The sequence below is a fragment of the Dipteris shenzhenensis genome, chromosome 25, assembly GCF_047967505.1.
Source record: "Dipteris shenzhenensis isolate YYH24624 ecotype China chromosome 25, Dip_SZ_1.0, whole genome shotgun sequence".
In the NCBI taxonomy this organism is placed as follows: Eukaryota; Viridiplantae; Streptophyta; class Polypodiopsida; order Gleicheniales; family Dipteridaceae; genus Dipteris; species Dipteris shenzhenensis.
In genome coordinates this window covers 18,221,253-18,242,798 of record NC_141620.1, presented here as the reverse complement: position 1 = coordinate 18,242,798, position 21,546 = coordinate 18,221,253, and the positions used below count along the sequence as shown (strand labels likewise).

The 21,546-nt window shown below is 45.5% G+C and overlaps 1 protein-coding gene across 1 annotated transcript; it reads right to left on the bottom strand.

Moving 5' to 3' along the window:
- Positions 1-1,514: 1,514 nt before the first annotated feature.
- On the bottom strand, positions 1,515-21,108 carry LOC147885541 (E3 ubiquitin-protein ligase WAV3-like). The gene is made up of 2 exons (XM_087396724.1): positions 18,838-21,108; positions 1,515-3,882 (listed from the first exon to the last, which is right to left on the bottom strand). Exons 1-2 carry the CDS (start codon positions 19,072-19,074, stop codon positions 1,744-1,746), a joined length of 2,376 nt encoding a protein of 791 aa, XP_087252850.1. The 5' UTR covers positions 19,075-21,108; the 3' UTR covers positions 1,515-1,743.
- Positions 21,109-21,546: the final 438 nt, after the last annotated feature.

Here is a 21,546-nt window from a genome sequence, read left to right as displayed (position 1 = left end):
AATAGTACTCTTTAATATTAGCTCTTAAATAGTTCTCTTTAATATTAGCTCTGAAGTACTACTATTGATGGCTATTTAGAAGTACCACTAAACAGTTGTTTAACTAAAGAGGACAATTTAATAGTAGTAAGAAGTAGCACTAAGCAGTTATTTAGTTCTACTAAGCACCTGTTTAGTACTGCTAAAACCGCTATAGATGACTAATTAGAAGTGACACTAAGTAGCTATTTAGTACTAGCAACTATGAAATATATTGTTTAATAGTACTAAATCATGATTGTCAATCAATTATTAACAATCCATAGGGAGCCTAGGCGAGCAGATGCCACCACTCTTGCAAGGAGATGCCACCACTCTTGCAGGGGTGGGACGAGTTGAATCTTTCCTTGTGGCGACATGCAAGCAATATTCCAATACTCCAACATTACTGGCTTTAAACTCCAATAGACGACTGCTCATATTAATGTGAGCTTTCCTTACTCAAAGATGTCCTCACTCTGGCCCACTTGGCATAAAGCCAAACAAACCTGCCAACTATGTGAGCTCCCAATTTTCTAGAGAGGGAGGATGGAATGTCCCTGGCAACTCAAAAGGTAACACTCCGTCTACAACTCTAATCAATGCATATCTCACATGAGGCAAGCTCCACATTCAGGACTAGTTCATAATAAAGAGCATGGCAACAGTAAGGGTTGTTGAGAAAAATATAGTTTATAAAGAAATGCGAGGATGCAAGTGTGTCAACTAGAAGAAATTTGTGCTACATGCACAAGCTTGCAATCAAATTTCCAAATATATGGTTGATTGTAACTGAATGCATGCAAAATGGGAGATGAATAGTGTAAATCAATGGCACAATGCAAAGGAGAAATCTCAGCAGGAAACAAGGGGGATGGGCTCGATCACCCCACCATCAACTGCTGCGCTCACGGAAACAAATTTACCTGCAAATTTCTTCTTAGAAGACCTTCATCACAGCTTAAGGCATCTAGAAATAGTCATGGGCCCACAACTCTCACCAAGGTATGCCCCTCCCACAAACCAAACATCTGCCTTAACAGGAAAATATTGGCAAGTGTCTTCCATCGGACAGATAAGATCAGAGATACATGAATATAGAAAGAATCCCACTTATTCACCAAATAGATAGATAATGTTACAACCTGTTTACTACTTTCTATTTACTGCAAGGAGCAATCCTGGGCATGTACAAAAGTGATTATGTGTGTGGATGCGAGTGAGCATCCTGTACAAGGTGGAGCTTTTATTTCTGTACGGAACTGCAAGACAGCCCAGGAAACGTACAACAATCATGTACTTAAGAAAAAGCTCAATCATCTGTTCCGACTCAGTAATGAATCTTAATACCGAGAAGAAACAGAAACCGCCCCTTGCCACATCCAGCCCGAACACACCCGTGCATGCATGCACACAGGCAACCACACACACACAGATTTAGAGCGGGGGGAGAAGAGAGGGAGAGATTTCTAATCATGCAAATCCATTGAAGGAGCATATAGTTCACTTGCCTAACCTGCCGCACGTAAGGAAAACATCATATCCATTTAGCGAGTCTGGCCTTATTAATGTAAAGAATCTTGACATTATATCAAAATCCTAGGCATAAGTATCTTTGCAAATTGAATGCAACTTCCAGATTGTGTTACTGGACTCATAATAATTTTAATAAACTGATTATCAATCTAGATCCTTGAAACTTAGATAATTGCTCCCCTATAAGCTTCATATTTTAGCAGAAGCCATTCGCAATAGGGTGCGGCCTGAAAGAGAACTAGGAATGCTCACATTGTGCCCCTGGCTGGGTCTCGCAACACTCGAAGGAAAAGCCCCAGACGTGGACATCTCTGACAACGATAGTGACTGAGATTGCATGATCATGTCCACCATGGATGGAGTCTGATAATCATGACCATGGCTGTCCAAGGATTCTCCCCTTGTTGTAGCCCTTTGTCTTAAATGTGAACTCTGCGCTGAAAGAAGGTAAGCTCTGCCAGATCTCTCATACAACTGGCGGTTCACCATCCTTACTTGAATCTCACTTAGCTCAGCTTCCAGAGCACTGCACAGCTGATCTCCAGCACGTGCAGAAGGGGAATTCTCCACAGCCGTTTTAGCATTCTGCAAACTGCTTTGAGCAGTGGTAAGGTCACCAAGATCTGCCAACGACCTTGCTTCAGCAATAGCTTCTGCTGTTCTCAATCTATTGCGTTGTCTATCCACATGGAGACTTAAATCTTGCTTCCCTTTCTCTAAAGTGATAGGCCGTGAAATGCACAACTCATCTGCAAAACTTTGATTGATCTCCTGTGAGACAGGTTCCTTGTACATGCAACCAGCTCGCAGTAAAGGCATTGACATAACAGACTCGTGTTGAGGAAGAAATGGAAGCTTTATATCCACCAAGACATCTCTTTCCTCTTCTGCATACATATCCCCGAGCTTAATTATGCCATGTCTTGCACTGTCAAGTATGCTACTGTCATAGCTGCCAGCATGAATGCCATTGATGATCACCCCAGGAGCAATGCAAGAAACCATCAGTTGCACATCCTGAATCACCACACTCAGCAAGCCACCAATACACTGTGCAAAAGCATCCTGCACTCCTCCCTCTGTCTGAATAAATGAGAAAGTACCTCCTGAGACCTCAGATATATTGTGCATGGTGGCAGCATCATGGTCAGCTCCAAAACCAAATGTGTGTACAGGAATCTGCATGTGTCCATCATGTGCACTCCGTCTAATTGATCCTGGAAGCAATCTTTGGGAGCTTGGAACAACGAAAGGAAGCTGCCTTCGAGAGCTCATATTGTACGTATCTTGTCCATCTGAAAGCAGCATGATGGAAGAGACAGGATTCCGGTGCGTACGGTCTTCCAGGACTTTTGCACCCTTCCTTAACCCATCTGAAATGTTGGTCCCACCAGTTGAAATAAGCGCATCAATGGCTTGTAGTGATTGTCGCTGCCCCTCCTCCCCCATTCTTCGTAAAGGGAAAATTCGCCTTGCAGTGGAAGAGAAGACCACAACTGAGAGACGGTCAGCAGGGCTAAGATTATGTATAACAAAACCCATTGCTTTTTTAAGGAGTGCCAGCTTGGTCCCTGCCATACTCCCACTTACATCAAGCACTGTAACAAGGTCCAGTGGGGCACGGCTACTCGGGTCTAGGATGTGGAAAGAATTAGTGCCACCCACCATGTCTCTTCTTCCATTGCTAACTATGCTAGATGGCGGGGCTTTCAGATGTATTAACACAGTGAAACTATGCCGAGATTCACCTGCTGGAACTGCAGAGACCTCAGAATATGATTTTATATCTACTTTTTGGCCACTTGTGCCACCTGTGGCATGGCTAGCTAAAGCATCTTCTTTCAGGTCCCATGCCCCTCCTGTGTTGCTTGGCCCCTCTCCCTCGCTGTTCACCTGCAGATTATTTGAACTGCTGTTCAGCTGTAGGGGCTCGTCATCATTGTACATACTTGGCTCTGCTGGATTGTTTTGCAGCAATTGCTCCCGCGAAATGTTCTGATCCAGAATATAAAGCAAAGGATCAAGCCTCCTCTGTTCCTCTTCAGAAGGATGAGATGCGTTTGCCCTCCCAACCTGTGTCAAAGAGCGTGATATAGCTGCAGTTCTTCTATTATAAGACCCACCCCTTCCTCTTTGAGCTTTTGATCCATCCACAGGAACCTGCCAAGGAACTTCCCTCCACTTGGCCCGACAAACAGGACAAACTAGATTTCCATACCTCACGTTAGAAGCAATACACGAGAAGTGGAAAGTGTGAGAGCATTCTGCCGTGAAGAGGGCATGGCCATGTCCTGGTTTCATTGTTTCTAGGCATATCGAACATGTACTCTGCAAAAGTCAAGGAAAGATTTAGTGACAACTTAATTTTTTGGGAATAAAATACGGAAATTACTATTTTGTGTCCTTGTAGTTGTTGTTTCAACTCTCAAAATTAATTCAGTCTTGTCAAAGGTGATGGAGTTAATACAATAAGATTACTGGTTTATGGCTTTGGAAGTGCTCTCATTCTGATGTTTTATATACCTTTGTGAGACTAGAATAAGTCCAATCATACAAATTTAGAATTTTTGTTGTTCTAAAGATAAAAAATCTACAAAGAAAATAAAAGAGAAAATGAGAGAGAAGAAAAAAGAGGTAAACAAAAACTTTTATGAAATACAAAAGAAAGACATACTTTGCAAGCAAAGCAACACTTATGTCGTCATCAGTGCCCAAGCATAAGCAGCTATACTGGGTTTCTAAAGACCCGCGGAGTCTCTTGGGCAAACCCAGTGCTTACTAAAATACGTCAAATAAACAAAAGAGAATGAAAACAAGAAATAAAGAAGAAACGAAGCAGGTGACTTAAGCAAAAATAAACAAGCAAGTCAAGAAACAAAAACTTCCAAAAAACTAGAAACTCTCTCTCTCTCTCTCTCTTATTTAAAACATACAAAAGCTAAATGGCCCTTTACACTTATGTCTCATTTCTGCAAAGAGGCAAAAATACATTTCTAACTTAGAAAGCACAAGTATACTCAAACAAACTCTCTTTTGAAACTAAAAGAAAAAAGGGCTATTCAGCTCCCCGCTTTTTGTTTTCAGCTTATGTTCAATCATTCTAAACAAACCTAAGGCCGAAACACCATAGATAAAAGACTTCATATCTAAGAATGTGCGAACTTTTTTCATTATTTTCCTTGGATTATACCTCTTGTATAATAGTAAAGTGATCAAATTACTACATTGAGTGCTCTCATTCTGATGTTTCCTTTAAAGTTCATGGATGCGCTTTTGATTTGTATTTCCAGCTCCCCTTCTCTTCCTGCCTCTTTTGTTTCACAAGTTATTGCTATTTTCACAATTAAGTTCACAATTAAGTTGCCAATTATTTCTCTTCAAAAATTAAGTTGTAACAATTTTTCACATCAATATGCCTTGTTATCTTCTCAATTGATGAACTCATTTCAGCATTTTTTCCGTGGAGAGATGAGAAATTTCAAAACTCAGATTGAACAGACCAACTGGCACCGCACTTCTAAGCATCAAAATGTATTGATGCAATCCTTGAAAATCGCTATTGAATAACTAAGTTATATATATATGTATGTGTGTGTGTGTGCAACGCCCCTTTCAATCTCGTCAATGGGATTCTTCTCCTCCCTCACTAGGACAGGCTTCTACTTCAGCTCCTGTCCTTCAAAATTGGGGGTTTTAAAGAAGGGCATCCCCATATGTGATTCTGAAGAAGGGGAGAATGCTATGTCTTTCATGAAGGAATGCAGCCCATGCAGGCAAAGGTTTTGCCTCTCTGATGTCTTGTTTTATTCTTATACTTTACTGTATATACCTCTTTCATGCATCAAACACTTAACTGCTTTACATACAATGTACAAAGCCTCTGCAATGTCTCAAAGTGGAGGCTTTTATGGAATTATGTACATAAAATGCAGCCAAATATTGTTTGTTTGCAAGAGCATAATCAACACTCCAAGGTTGGTCATCATGATTATTTTGGTGGTTATGATATATATTATGCTGGTACCACTACCTACTCAGGTGTATGCATACTGGTTAGACATGAGCTGGAGCCTCAGTTAGCCTTCAATGATAGCAGTGGTAGATGGATGGTCATACAATGTAATGTCAATGGTGATATTCATGAGTTTGCATCAGTCTATGCCTCCCAAACCTCTGCCATGAGGGCTTCCTTATGGGATTCTTTATGCAGATATCCATGGAAGTCTAATGCATTTATCTGCGGAGATTTTAATAATTCCCCTCTGCAAAGAGATAACACCACTTCAAAATCTCATATGCTATCACTGGAAAGGCAAAAATGGGATAGCATGCTTCTTTATATGCAAGCTGAAGATTTATGGCTGCTTCTCCAAGGGTCAGTGCCCGGATATACTTTTCATCATAATGCACTTACTACATACTGGGCAAGGCTTGACAGATGGTATTTGTTTTACCCACAACAATATGCAGATTTTAGCCCTCATCTCCTTATAGATTTCTCATTGGGCTTGGCAGATCATGCCCCATTGTGGATGAATTTGCACCTTGGTATGCCACTGGATGATTTGCCACCCCTTTCCAGTAGATTATTTCCAACATCACTATTTCCAGCAAATGATCAGACTTGCAATTCATCCCTTGCCTTTTTTATGGTTGATGCCAGAAGCAACTGGCACTTCCAATTACTGAACTTCACGCTTTTACAAGTAGCGCCTTCCATCCTTTGGAAGCCTGCTGATGAACAGACTTTTATAACTTTTCCAACGGACAACAAGACAAGTATCTCAATATCTATCTAGATGAATCCAGGAACATGCCCAAACTCATCCTCTAAAAACACAACAGCAGTTTCAATCTCATGATAGTCACTCATAAGGTTGAAAACCATCAACTCCATCACGTGTAGCAGGGACTAGCTACCAAGTCATCCCACCGATGTCATCAGCGCCAACGGTGGGTGTAGACCATAGTATAAACATATGCTCTCACACATACAAAGCCACACACCTACACATACTTGAGCATCCATTTATACAAGTAGCTTAATCACCGGACACCCCTATTGGTCATGTTTTGTCAAGTAATGACTTGGTTCCTATGCTACAATCTCATGACAACAACCTAGCGCACACTTTCTACCTACAAATGCATTTAGAAGGTCTAATCAAAGTCGAAATTCTAATGCGGTTGAACTACAAGTATGCAATTTCACTTTTGAGTATGAAGGAAATGCCTCAGTGGGATACTGGATCATGTGGACAGCCGCCGTTAGAAGGTATTATCTGATACAATTTGGTCATATCGAGGCCCACCTCATAATGTCATACTAGAGCTGCCTTCCCACTGGTACATCAGCCTCAAGTGAGAAGATGTGAGGAAAAGTAAGCACATGGGCATGGAGACCAACTAGAAAGCACCCTCTCAAAGACGTGAAAAACAAAGTCGGAGAGGAAGAACAAAAAATTGAGTGGACCACAAAGTTGAAAGGTTTCTTATACTCCTATCCAAAAGCTGGTGAGGATAGGACCGATCACTTATGCCAGGGTGGATTGCAGGATTATGCCCACTTGGACGCAAACATGAGGAATTTGTCATACAAGCCTATAATGTGGGAGCAAATTAATAGCATGGTACCAACCACTTTTATCTCCTTATATATACCTTTGTAGGAATATGTACAATCGTAAGAATTCAAATTTTGTTGATCTAAAGTCCAAACTTCTACAATGAAAATAAAAGAGCAAACGAAAGATAGAGAAAATGAGCTAACAAACTTTTGAAAACTAGAGGTAGACATATTAGCAAGCAAAGCAATGCTTATGTCATCATCAATGCCCAAGCATAAGCAGCTATACTGGGTTCTAAAGACCCGCGGAGTCGTATTTGGCTTACCTTTATGCATTAGCCTATGGGAAGTGCAGCGGAAATGAACGAGAGAGAGAGAGAGAGAGAGAGAGAGAGAGAGAGAGAGAGCACACCTCACACACACACTGAGAAGGAGAGAAAGGAGAGAGAGGCACAAGAGAACTGCAAGTGAAAACCCCGCTACAACTAGGGGAAAACCTCAAAAACAACAGGCTGCTCGAGAGCTCAGAACACACAGCTCAACAGCCAAGTGAACTGGGAGCACGAGGGAGTGGATGAACTGCTCCACTACCCTACTCCTCAAGTGATACTGTGAGCTGGCTCTGCACCTCTGCCACGCTCCACAAGATGCTATGCTGGAACAACTGCTCCGGCTACAGAAGATGACCAACAAGGAGTGAGGGGGGGCCTATATATAGCCCCTCACCCTGCTCCAGTTGGCTGCAGCATGCAGGCCGACTCACTACCCCTATGTGGGCTGACTTCAGCTCATAGGGCTGGGCAGTGGGCACACAGCCCTATAAAAGGGCACCTAGGGGGCTGACCCCCTGCAGCATATGGGCCAACCAGGCCAGGTGGGCCGACCCACCTATAGGGCTGCCTACTGCCCTATAAGGAGGGCTCAATTCCCCCAGCTCATGGCCAGCAAGGTGGCCGACCAGTATGCGCCACAGCCCACAAGAGGCCCATAAGAGACACCTAAGAGCAGCAAGCTGAGGCACACCTGCCCACACAGCCCTGCACCCCTCCTAGGAACCTCCGTGGCCTACATGGCAACACATGAGGAACTGGAAAGCCAAACTAACCTACTCTCACAAGGGCGGGCACACCCACAACAAAGGGCCTCACTCTCTACCCTAGCCTCACTCAGTGGGCCGGACGGGGGTGCTGCTGGAACAACTGAAGGAATCCGTCATGTGATGCTCCACCGGTGAAGATTGCCACAGGTACTATCGAAGAAGCCCCCTCATGGCACGAACCGCCTCAGCACTATCATTGGAAACCGAAAACTGTTGCTCCCAGCCCACTGGTGCTAGGTACACTCCTCTGGTTTGATAATGGCACATTGGGTCATCTGGTACAACAATCCAACTGTTGGTACTGGTACATGACTCCAACAAAGGATCCTGGAACAAAAATCCAACTGATACTGCCTCCGGTGCAAGGTTTGCTTCCTTGCATGGCACATGTATCCCAGAGCTAGATAGGACCCTCTGAAGCCCCCTCTCAAGTCCAAACTAGTACATTGTCCCCAGATCGATGCACTTTAGTGCTCCAATGGCAACGGGCATATAACAGCTCACAAGGATCAATCAACTGTGTCTGGGTTCTTGCACTGGCAATCTACTGACCCATCCGGATCTCCAATAGCGTTAGACAATAGCTGCAACAGAACACTAGGAGACCCCTCTAGATCTACTAGGTCATAACATCCAAATAAAATAGAAACTAGTAACATACTGCCACCTGAGTCAACGGGAACAACTCGTGGATCGAAGTCCTGCCTGAAAGCCTGCCTCGATAAATAACCCCCTGCTCAATCGCATGATCGACAGGTCCAGCTGCCACAAACAAGCAAGCAATCCTCCATCTACATCTGGAAAGCTTGCTAGCAGCGCTTGCCTCGTGTTACTAGAAGGCTGGACTATACGTCGTCGCAACAGTCACACTATTGGCCACCTTGTTACTGGACACCCTTGCGTTCCATTGGGGACACTAGCCAATAATGACCATTTTGGCCACATCAGTTACACGTACGGGATGCCTTGAGAGCTTTGCATTCCTCAGCTGTCAAAGCCTCACGCTACCCGTTGTCGTAGGTACGATCGATGAAGCGCTCCTCCTGGTCAAGCACCATGGGGACCAATTTCTCCCGAGTCAACCCATTCACCCTACCATTGGTGATCAAGAATGAACAGAAGACACATACTAAGAGGATAATTGTGAAATGGCCATGTCCTTTGATGAAATCTGCTTCCCTGCTTGGAGCATCTCCTGCTGAAGTTCCTGTAACTTGTTGATGTGTTCCCACATCGATGAAGACTTCTTGGGATCCAACAACCTCATCTGGACCTCCAGTGAAACCCTCTTCATTGGAGAGGTTAGGTTATACATGAACGCCAAATGCTCCCATATACTCTTGGCCAATGTCATGTGCTTCACATGACTAATCACCTGAGAAGTACAGTTAAGAAATATATAAAATGATCTTACCCTAGCATTAACACAGTCCCACAACTCGGACAAAGTCTCGGCTTCCTTGCGAGCCAAGATGCCAAGGTCATCTGCCAGGGATTCTACTCGGGCAACACCTATCAAGATGAAATCTACCATCTCATATGACTGTAACACAGATTCCATTATCACTCGCCAAACGCCGTAGTTGAGCCCATCCAACTGCCGGTCGATCGGGAACGTGGGCAACACTAGAATTCTAGACTTGTTCTCTACCATCTCAAACAAAGTCACCATGTCGGAGTGAAGAGGACGATGAACTGAAAGAGAGGTGGATGGGATGGAACGAACTGAGGGTTGAAGAAGGGAGAAGGTTAAAGAGAGGATGCAGGGGCTGACAACCCAATGTACCTTCACACCTCGATTTCTATCCCTTGGGAACACCTCCTCTCTGATCTGAAACACCCTTGAAAGTCACCCTTCGCTGGTCACCCGAACAGTCCAGTCCTTGCACACACTCCTCCTCAGAAACACCTCCGAACAGCACCATAATCTTCCTCTCTGTGTGTTGGCTCAACACACCCTCCGCTGCTCAGGTCTCAAGCAAACTGTGGCTCTGATACCATGTGAGAAGTGCAGCGGAAATGAATGGAAGAGGAAGAGACAGAGAGACACACACACACACACACACTGAGAAGGAGAGAGAGGAGAGAGAGGCACAAGAGAGCTGCAAGTGATCTCTGGAGAAAGCCCCGCTACAACTGGGGGAAAACCTCGGAAACAACGGGCTGCTCGAGAGCTCAGACCACACAGCTCAACAGCCAAGTGAACTGGGAGCACGAGGGAGTGGATGAACTGCTCCACTACCCTGCTCCTCAAGTGATACTATGAGCTGGCTCTGCACCTCTGCCAGGCTCCACAAGGTGCCATGCCGGAAGAACTGCTCCAGCTCCAGAAGACGATCAAACAAAGAGTGAGGGTGGCTGCTCCAGCATGCAGGCCAACTCACTGCCCCTATGTGGGCCAACTCCAGCTCATAGGGCTGGGCACACAGCCCTATAAAAGGGCACCAAGGGGGCCAACCCCCTGCAGCATATGGGCCGACCAGGCCAGGTGGGCCGACCCACGCCTACTGCCCTATAAGGAGGGCTCAAGCCCCCCAGCTCAAGCCCCCTTTGTGCCACAGCCCAGAATAGAGGCGCCTAAGAGCAGCAAACTGAGGCACACCTGACCACACAGCCCTGTACCACTCTTGAGAACCTCCATGGCCTACGTGGCAACACATGAGGCACTGGAAAGCCAGACTAACCTACTCTCACGGGGGGTAGGCACACCCACAACAGAGGCCCTCACTCTCTACCCTAGCCTCACTCACTGGGCAGGCACACCCACAATCAAGGCCCTCTCTCTCTAGGTGACATCAGGAGATGTTGACCGCCAACATAGCCCAGATGGGTATGGTCCAAGTGGCAAGAACACACAGTTCTTTAAAACTTTCCCCCTCCGTGCAGGATGTTTGAGGGACAAATATTAAGCTTTAACAAAGGGTCGCGCGCACCCTCGTTTGGCATTAGAGACCATTCAGTGAACTACTGTATTTTGCTTGTACTTGCTACTGCTCTTGGGCTTGAAAACTTAGCACATAATGGAGCACATTGCATGAGAGGAAGCTCAAAGTTGTGGCAGCCATATTTCCACAGAATCCAACAATTGCAAGCAGCAAAAGGCCTTATGCCAAACAACAGAGACCACCCAATACAGACTTTGGCACAAAGAGTATTTGCTGCACCAGAAAAATCAGAAATCAAAAAGCAGTCAAAGGTTATCATGGATAATAACAAGTACTTAAATTTATACTTTAATTGTGGTGAGAGACAGACTTCTAAGCACAAGAATATATTGCAAGAGGAGAAAACTGTGACAATCAAGCTCCAATCATAGTAGAGTGGTCAGATGATGAGAAACTGCTCGCGCATATCCTTGATACCCATGATGTGACTCACCATGAGGCAAATAGTGCCCACACAAAGTCAATTTTCAGAGCCTAGATCGAATCTCTCTCTGTAATTGTTACACTCAAGTTGAGGCAACATGACCTCGGACGGGTCAGTCGACATTTTCCTTTAAAGGAGTAATGGTTGTATTATATTTGTTTGGGCTTCACGTAAATGATAAAAAAGGAATCAAGGTCAAGGTCCTTGGTGAGGGTGACATGGAGAGGGGTAAATGATGCATTGAGGAGATGCCCTCAAATGTAGACATGTGGCATACTAGATCCGTCTAGGGAATTGTGGGCTTTGGTATTCAGCATGCAGGTACTTCTTACGTGAGAGAGTGTGACGAGCTTGTTAAACCAGAGAATGGCTGGGTGGATAATCAGTGTGCCATCACCTATCAATTTGTATACATCTCAAGAGAGAGGTCTTGGTGGAGTTTTTAGAGTTTGGTCGTGATATTCTAGTATCAAACGGGTTATTGGAAAAGGGGGATTATAGATGAACGGATTACGAGAGGTTTTGGGCCAGGAAGCCACGCGAACATGAGCTGAATTCAAGAAACACAGCTGCTAGCTGAATGCGAGCAAACATTTGGTAGCAGTGATGCGACACATTTTCCAACTAATAACTTTGAGTCGAATTTTCGTCGAACAATAATCTAAAGCGATTTCGGACCTTTGAGAGTCAAAGAACCAAAGAGAGAGGATCATACCAGCCTGAAAGCTGATGCTTCCCTGGATGATTTGAACGTTGTTTCCCTCCAAGCTCGAACAATCAATTCGCAGGATATCAGAGTGGCGCACGTGCTGGTTTGTGGGTGGTTACCTTCAGAGCTCTTTGGCATCGCGAGGGACTAGCTGTTGTGATATTTTGGTATCAGATGGAGAGCACATCCTATTGAGCGGACGGGGGATTTCCTGCGTGCATATTATGATATACAAGAGACTGCTTGTCAAAGTCCCAGTCTACGTATTTGCAGAGCTGAAGAATTACCTTAGCGTCGCTACTACCACAAGTGTTATACTGGATGGAAGCAAAGATGGGGAGTTTCTACGAATTGATTTTAACATGAGTTTCTTGCGAATTTGCATCTGTCGATGTGAGCGATGTCTTAGGCACAAGTAGACTTAATATCACCAAAACTGTGCGGAAGTTTCCTATTGACCCAAGCTGAACCTTGTGGGCCCTGAGTTTCATTAAGGTCCAATCCCAAACCCAATAAGCCATGGGGATGAGGATTCACTCGAAGAACTCAGCGAGGGTGTTGTGGCTTTGACGTCACAAATGTTTGCCAAGTTTGCAAAAGAGTATCCCATCTTGGTTGTGAACTTTTATGCTCCATGGTGTTACTGGAGTACTCGTTTGAAACCGTCCTGGGAAAAGCTGCAGCAATAATTGCTCCAAGATACAATTCAAGGACAAATTGATCTATCCATGCAGCATGAATGACCAAGGAGCTTTCTATGCCTTTTAAGTTTTGTTGTGGTATATGCTAGTTTATTTGCCTCGGCATTTGAGGGTTTTGACATTGCAGGAGTTTCTCTAGCATAGGGAAAAGTGGTTTGGGTTGCAATTTGATATATGTCTGGTTAGCTGTAATTTTGAGAGTTGGACTTTCGATTGTAAATACAGTTTTAGGCGGTGTTTTATTTTTTATTTTTTTTAAAGGAAAAAAAAAAAAAAAAGAAACACCCATTGACCTAAATGGAAGTTGAAGATCTTCTAGGGTGGATCCTGTAGAGTCGGGAGTCCGGCCGACCCCGCAGGTGTCGCGCCCAACAGGCCATACACTATCTAGTAGAATTGCATTATTGGAGGATGCCTTGCAACAGATTTTAGTGCAACAGTTAGAAGCAAATGTAGGGCAATATGAGCTCAGGAAAATGGTTCATAGTATGTCTACCAGACCATCTCGTGAAGAGAAAGGTAAAGCTCCAATGGAGCCTGAATCCAGTGTTCATACGGTTGATCCTAGGAGGGCTAAGGTGCCTAATATTGCCAATTATAGGCCAGAAAAGTATTCTCGTCGAATGTTTGACCGTAGTTCCGATATCATAGAGACCTAGTTACACAAATGGGACGAGGCCTTCGCCATTTGTGAAGTAGCGGATCGGTGGTGGATAAAACATCAGAAAGATGGAGTGGCATCTACTGCTTGGGAGGGGTTTTAAAAAGAATTTAGAAAACACTTCTTACCTCCTGACGAAGCATCCTGAGCTTGGGATCAGTATCGAAACCTTCGTCAGAGAAATTTATCAGTGGTAGAATACATTGATAAGTTCAGAGAAAGTATAATGAAAGTTTATGAACCTCTACCTTAGTCAATCCAAGTAAAAGATTTTATCTTTGGACTGAATGATCGGATCAAGATGGAAGTTCGGGCTAAGTATGTGAACACGCTAGATGAAGCAATTGCCATAACCCTGAACTATGAGGATGCAAAAGGGAACAGAACAAGTGGGTTTGTGCAGGTTGGAACTCGGTATGAGTACCCGAAGAAAACTGGGTTTAAGAAGAAGTGGATTAGCAAAGGGAGTGTCTCACAGCCTAGTGGTCAAGCTAAGCAAGTGAAGCTAGTTGAGACTCCTAAACCAAGTACGACCATTGGAATGAAAAGAAAAGTAACACCAATGGCAGCCCGGGCTTGGTCGAAGTCTTCTTTGAACCCAGAGCAAAGAGAAAAAGCGAGAAGAGAAGGCTTGTGTTTTGGATCCGGTTTTTTCATACTCAGCACATTTGGGGCTGTTGTCTTGTATGAAATCTTTCAAGCATTAACAGAAGTTTCCTTTCTTTGAAAAAAAACAAAAAAACCCCAAAGTGTAACTATAGCACAACCGAGCATGAAGCCCTTGCAATGGTTTTTAATGTGCAAAAATTTCCCCAGTATTTGCTCAGAAACTCACTTTAATGTTAATCATCAGTCTTTGCTTTATCTGATTAATGAGACACTGATCCAAGGATGATTGCTACGTTGGATACTGCTGTTGTAAGAGTTTAATTTTAGAAGATACATAACCAGCACCAAATGATGCAAAAAGAATCATAACTGAAGTGTCAGATGCTCTTTTATTTGCAGCAGCTTTTACCAAAAAATGGTGAAATGCTACTCTCTCTCTCTCTCTCTCAAAACTGAGGATGGTGAAAAGCTACTCTCTCTCTCTCTCTCTCTCTCTCTCTCTCTCTAATGGCTGCTACCTTTGCATTGTGCTCTCTACTCTTTCCCTAGTAGGCCCTTAGGTAGTTTAACCACCTTATTATTATGGATTCCAGCCTTAGGCTCCATGGACCATTGATCTGCAAAATATGAAGGTTCGAGCAGCTGCTGATTTTCTAGCAGGACACATTACAATTTGCGGAAGTAAACATTCATGCAGCTCAATATAGAACGGCCATAAAAACATCCGGGAGCAAGCACACACATGTGAATCCCCACAACAGGATGAGGCCAGAGACAATCTAGTGGTAATGAGAGTGATTGACGACCCTGCCACATATGAAGTATGGCATGGAGAGAAACCCGATGTGGGTCACTTCCAAGCCTTTGGTACATTCACATTCGCACATCTAAATAGGAAGCTAGACCCATGGTGAAATCTATCCAAATTTGTCGGCTAGGCTCCAAACTCACAAGTGTTAAGCTCTGCAATCCCTCCAAATGCCTCATGTTTCTTTCCTGGGATGAAAATTTAACGATGTCAGGCAAAACCCAGCATTTATGTTTGCCATGCAAGCAGTTAATAGTATAGAGAAACGATAGGGTTTGCTGTGGAGCGATCAAAAAATAGACAATACTCAGACACAACTGAAGAACGGAACTTAGAAAACATAGTGCCTGTCGGTAATATGAAAAACTGAATACAAGAACCTCAAGCCGTCGTGTCTCAAGGACCGTCGCTGAGGTGAATCAGAAAGATGATTCCATGTAGAGAAACTATAGAAAAGATAGCAACAGAGGGAGTGAAACGCAGTCCTCCGTGTGCTCGATGATGATGAAGATAAAGGGCAGATCTGGAGCAGAGGAGCAGAAGAGACAAATCTGGAGCAAGAGGGGACAGATCTGAAGCAGAGGAGCAGAGGAGCAGATCTGAAGAGGAGAGGTAGATCTGGAGCAGGCGGGGCTGCAGCAAAGGATGGCGGAGATGAGGAGCAGCTGCACGTCCTGTCCTGTCATGGAGAGTGTGGGGGGCTAGTGCCTTTATAGCTGGTCGGCCAGCTGGTTGGTGGGCCTGCCAGCTGGTCGGCCATTTCTGGCCTTTTTGGCCACTGGTTTGGCCCTGTTGGCTGACCTTTTGGCTGGCCTGCCAGCTGGTGTGTTTGCCCCAGAAATTGGGGATTGCTAGTTGCTTAATACCCCCTCTCAATTGCCAATTTGGAGGGGCAGACATTTTGTGCATGGAGCTTCGTGTAGGGATGGCGACAGTGGTGGTGGCTATCCCTGAGAAATGCCCAAGAGATGATCAAGAGGAGTGCCCTTGCAAGGGAATTGTTCACTTCCTCAAGTGCCTGAGTTACACGTATGATCACCAGAAATAAGAACACTGTGAAGCTCGAGAGAATAAGCCACCCCCTCTCAACGCCGAAAGGTGGAGGAAAAAAACAAAGGTAATGTGTCGTAGCAGCACTGATAATCCAGAGATGGTAGGATTCCGCCAAAGGAAGAGGTCGGAGCTGAACAGCGATCCAGTGTGTGCCCGATCTTGGGCCTCGAGAGAGAGGAGTCTATCCCCGCCTCCATGCATGTAAAAGATTCGAACAGAAACATCAAGACACATCTGAACAGAAAGGGTCCCGCTTAGGGAGAACTTGAAGATCCTGGAAGTCGATGTCGATGGAGATTTGGTAAAGGTGAAGGATCATGACCTCCTTGTTCGAAGGAATGAGGAGTGTCAAGCCTGAAACCGAAAAGGGAGGGAGGGATGGGTGTAGAAGATGGAGGTAAGAAAGGTAGGGAGGGATGGGAGTAGAAGATGGAGTTCTGAAAGGGAGGGAGGGATGGAGTTCTCTCCCTTAGTGCGCAGTGGAATGAAGAGGAAACTGATATGTTCATAGGAGTGATGCTCCCTGTACCTATGGCCTCCTTGAAGAAGCAGGATCTTTAGATCGCCAGAGATCTGGGGTCTTTAGATCACCATGGCTCTGATACCATATAGAGAAACGATAGGGTTTGCAATGGAGCGATCCAAAAATAGACAATACTCCGACACAACTGAAGAACGGAACTCAGAAAACATAGTGCCTGTCGGTAATATGAAAAACTGAATACAAGAACCTCAAGCTGTCGTGTGTCAAGGACCGTGGCTGAGGTGAATCAGAAAGATGATTCCATGTAGAGAAACTGTAGAAAAGATAGCAGCAGAGGGAGTGAAACGCAGTCCTCCGTGTAGCTCGATGATGATGAAGATAAGGGGCAGATCTGGAGGAGAGGAGCAGAAGAGACAGATCTGGAGCAGGAGGGGACAGATCTGAAGCAGAGGAGCAGATCTGAAGAGGAGAGGTAGATCTGGAGCAGGCGGGGCTGCAGCAAAGGATGGCGGAGATGAGGAGCAGCTGCAGGTCCTGTCCTGTCATGGAGAGTGTGGGGGGCTAGTGCCTTTATAGGCCTGACCTAGCTGGTCGGCCAGCTGGTCAGGGGGCCTGCCAGCTGGTCGGTGGGTCTGCCAGCTGGTCGGCCATTTCTGGCCTTTCTGGCCACTGGTTTGGCCATGCTGGCTGACCTTTTGACTGGCCTGCCAGCTGGTATGTTAGCCCCAGAAATTGGGGATTGCTAGTTGCTTAATAAATAGCATTGTATGTCAACCATATGAAACCACAAGAATTGGCCCATTGGAAACTGCAACTCAGCACCACCCTTGACATGAAGGTTGGTGACCATCCCTTTCTCCGCATCGCTGTCTGTCAGGACAGTGCTCAGCAGCACCCAACATGCACCTTTCTCAATAGATTTTGCATGCTTGGTGTGCATCACATATTCACCTTTACCAGAGGATGCAACCTGACACCAAAAACGAACATGCTGAGATGGAGGTTTTACCCAACATCCGACCTCTCGCTTAGCTGTTTGCACACGTCCTGATCTTGCCACAGTCATTGGCAAACTGAGCCCAATTTTCTGACTAAAGAGACTATTTTGGTACCTTCAAGACACCAAAGATTATATGTAAACAGTGCAGACTCCTATCAGGTACCTAGAACAAATTGGGTCAGTGATGGTTGATCACCGATCAACTTCTGGCTATACCTTTTTGCTTGGCTAAGCACAATCACATGGAATTCCCACAAGCAAGCTTCTTGTTGCATTCTCAATAGAAGTGGGTCGGCTTCCTCAACTGATGACTGAAGTTTGAATTTGTATTGTCAATCCTTTCCTCTTGAATGGCAATAAGGAACTATCTTGCTCAGTTCCCACAAATGCACCAAACATGATGATCTTTGTCCGCAAACTTGTCCAACAAGGGAAACTGAACGTGCAAACACTGGCGCACCAACAAGATGTTGGCCAACCTCTTCGACAAGGCCCTCTGCGCAGATCTCTCATTTACAAAAGCTGCTTAACATCGTTCCCATGCCAGCTCTGGGCACAGCGAGGGTGGGTTTTGTGCATAGCCAGCTCTTACGTGCCAGCTAAGAGCTACGTGTTTTTCCTTTCTTTGTGATCAGATGTAAGCTTTGTTATTTCATACAATGAGAAGCCACTGCATCATGGTGACGGTGTCAGGCATTTGCTACATAGCTCGCATACTCCTTTTGCTCGTCTGTTTCACTCTCCTACGCTCAAAGGCTTGAACCAACAGCCTAATAAAATAACTTCCTGATCAAAACGAAGGAGTGGGCAGTGTAAAAATGAAACTGCGAAAGGTTTCCTCATTAAAGTGCGCGCTGATCTTTCACCATGAGATCCCTGTGAGAACAAAATTCTTTGGAATGAATCGAATAGGCGAAAACCCCCTCTCTTGGTGATCGTGAAAGGGCACGTAGAAGTTAGGCCTTAAGGACCAGATAAACAATCAAACCTGCTCCGGGTCAGGAAATAGCAAACGAAATCGGCGGAGCTACTATGAAGAATTCCAGAGGCTTGGCACGGTGTCGAAAATGGCTAAGAAAAAGGAGATCCAAGTCACGTAGAAAGCATTCGTATAACCGCAGGGATCCAAGCAAACACCGTAAAAGTTCAACACGGAACAGAGCACCCATAACGAAGAAAATCAAAAGCATTCAAGCGTCCACGATGTAAGGAGGAGCATCATACCCGGGAGAGACGAAGGCTGTGGCGCCCTAGCTTCATTGTTGACGCCTGCGCAGGGCATGTAGGAGTCGTCGGAGCCGAGCGAGTGGAGAATACTTCGATTGCGTTGGTGACGACCTGCTCGACGGTGGGAGAGGCCGCGTCGCTGTCGGAAGGTGCAGGATCAACGGGGTAGGGCGGGGAGAGGAAGCAAATTCGCATTCGCAGGGCCATCTTGATCTTCTTCCACTTGCTACCCATGAGGGAGGTTGTTGAAAAGATGATTGGGAGCTAGGGAAGAGAAGCTGTGTGAGGGATGTTTGCTAGATGATGAAACTGAGCAGACGAGCTATGGCGTGGAGAAGATCTGTGTGAGCTAAATGATGAAATCGATGAGCTATGGCGTGGAGAAGAAGAAGAATTAGTCAAGATGAAGCGGAAGCAACACAGGAAGCTCGTGGAGGACTTGACGCAAAACCGCCAAGGTGAAAAATGTCAACGATGAGCAAAGAGAATTCCGCCATAGCCAAAAGCTTGAGGTGTGATGTGGAGATGCACGAAGATGACACTAATCTTTTTGCTACAATCGGTTGCAGAGAAGATAGCACGCTTCCTGCTGGGCATCGAGAGCTCCGCCATAGCCAAACCCTCGAGAAGTGATGTAGAAATGCATTAAGTTGACTCTCTCTTTTGCTCTACAATCTGATGCAGAGGTGATTAGGACGCTGTCTGCTGAGCAAAGACAGCTCCGCCATAGCCAAAAGCTTGAGGATTGATGTAGAAATGACTGATACAGAGATGATTAGGACGCTGCCTGCTGAGCTAAGCGAGCTCCGCCATAGCCAAAAGCTTGAGGCGTGATGTACAAATGCATGAAGATAACTCTCTCTTTTGCTCTACAATCTGATACAGAGACCGCCATAGCCAAAAACCTTGAGGATTGATGTAGAAATGCATGAAGATGAAGATGACTCCCTCTTTTGCTCTACAATCTGAGACGGAGATACAGAGATACACTGTCAACGCTGAGCACAGAGAGCCCCGCCATAGCCAAAACCTTGAAAAAAATGATGTACAAAATGCGTGAAGATCACTTTCTCCTGTGCTCCGCCATAGCCAAAACCTCGAGGAGAGATGTAGAAATGCACGAAGATGACTCTCCGTTTTCCTTCGATCTTATGTAGAGATGATTAGCGCGGTCTTTCAACCTCAAAAGTGACGAGCAATGTCAACGCCGAGCAACGAGAGCTCCGCCATAGCCAAAACCTCGAGGTTGATGTACAAAATGCATGAAGATCACTCTCTCTTTTGCTCCGCCATAGCCAAAAACCTTGAGGATGACTCTCTCTTCTTCTTCTACCATTTGTTTCACAGATGATTCACGTCAACGCTGAGCAAAAACGATAAAGCCGCCATAGCCGAACCCTTGGATGAACAACTGCAGGAAGTTCACTCCTCTCTTTTGCTCCGCCATAGCCAAAACCTTGAGCAAATAATTGCGTGAAGATCACTCTCTCTCTTTTGCTCGGCCATAGCCAAATCCTTGAGGATACAAGTGCATGAAGATCACTCTCCCTTTTGCTCCGCCATAGCCAAATTCTTGAGGATACAAATGCATGAAAATCACTCTCTCTGTTGCTCCACCAAATCCTTGAGGATACAACTGCTCCCTCTTTTGTTACAAATTCTTTTACTCCGCCATAGCCAAATCCTTGAGGATACAACTGCTCTCTCTTTAGCTACAATCTGTTGCAGAGAAGATCAGCAAGGTCTCTCTCTCTCTCTCTCTCTCTCTCTCTCTTTCGCTCTCGCTCTCTGTCTCGCACACACACAAGATCCCCCCTCTCCTTCCTGCCGGCCTTACGCACAGTAGATTATCATCGTCCCTGAGCTAATCTCCCATGCGCAAAATCTCTCTCCAATCTGTCGCCTCTGTCTACTCTCTCAGCTCGCCTCTTTCCAGCAAATCAGCAAGGATAGCAGACACAAATCTCCGTTCTATATGCCTCCGATCAAGCTCAAGGACGATTAGCATAAGTCATCTCTCGTCACTCAGGCTAACATGCACGAATCTTCTCTCATTCAGAGGCGTTCAGCCTACCTTACTGGTCTGTTGTCAGCCTGGGGCCTTGAGAAGGTACGGCGAACACTATGCTCTCTCTGTCTTTCTCGGCGGTTCCCCCGGCTACCATCCAACCCTGTACCCGTCATGCCCAGAGGCGTACCTCTTCTGCAATCCGGACGCCATCCCTGAGTCCTGCCGCGGTCCTCTCGTGACTCCGCTGGGTTTCCCTTCTCCTCCTCGGCCCAACCTCCTCCTCCAAAATTCCAACTTCCAATTTCCAACCCCTGTGCCGGACTTGCATCAGCTCGGTGTCATGGATTACAACCGCTGACCCCTTCGAAGTATCACCCCCAAGCGCTACCCCGTTTTGTCGAATCTGCGGAGTCCTTTATCATTTGTTCTATTTTAATTCACCTCCATCGCCATCGGTTATGACTCACGTCTTTTCCACTTCCGACGGTGATTAGTAGACGTCCTGGCTCCAACTGTCGGTTGGCTGTCAAAGCTCGATTTTTTAAACTTCCGATGGTGATTAGGAGACGTCCTGACTCCTACCGGGGTTTGCCTGTCAAAGCTCGAATCGACGCCACAATCTGAACGTTGGCATCGCGCCCAAATATAAAATTCAGAACTTCATTGCTCGATATGACTTCCAAAAGTCATGTCCT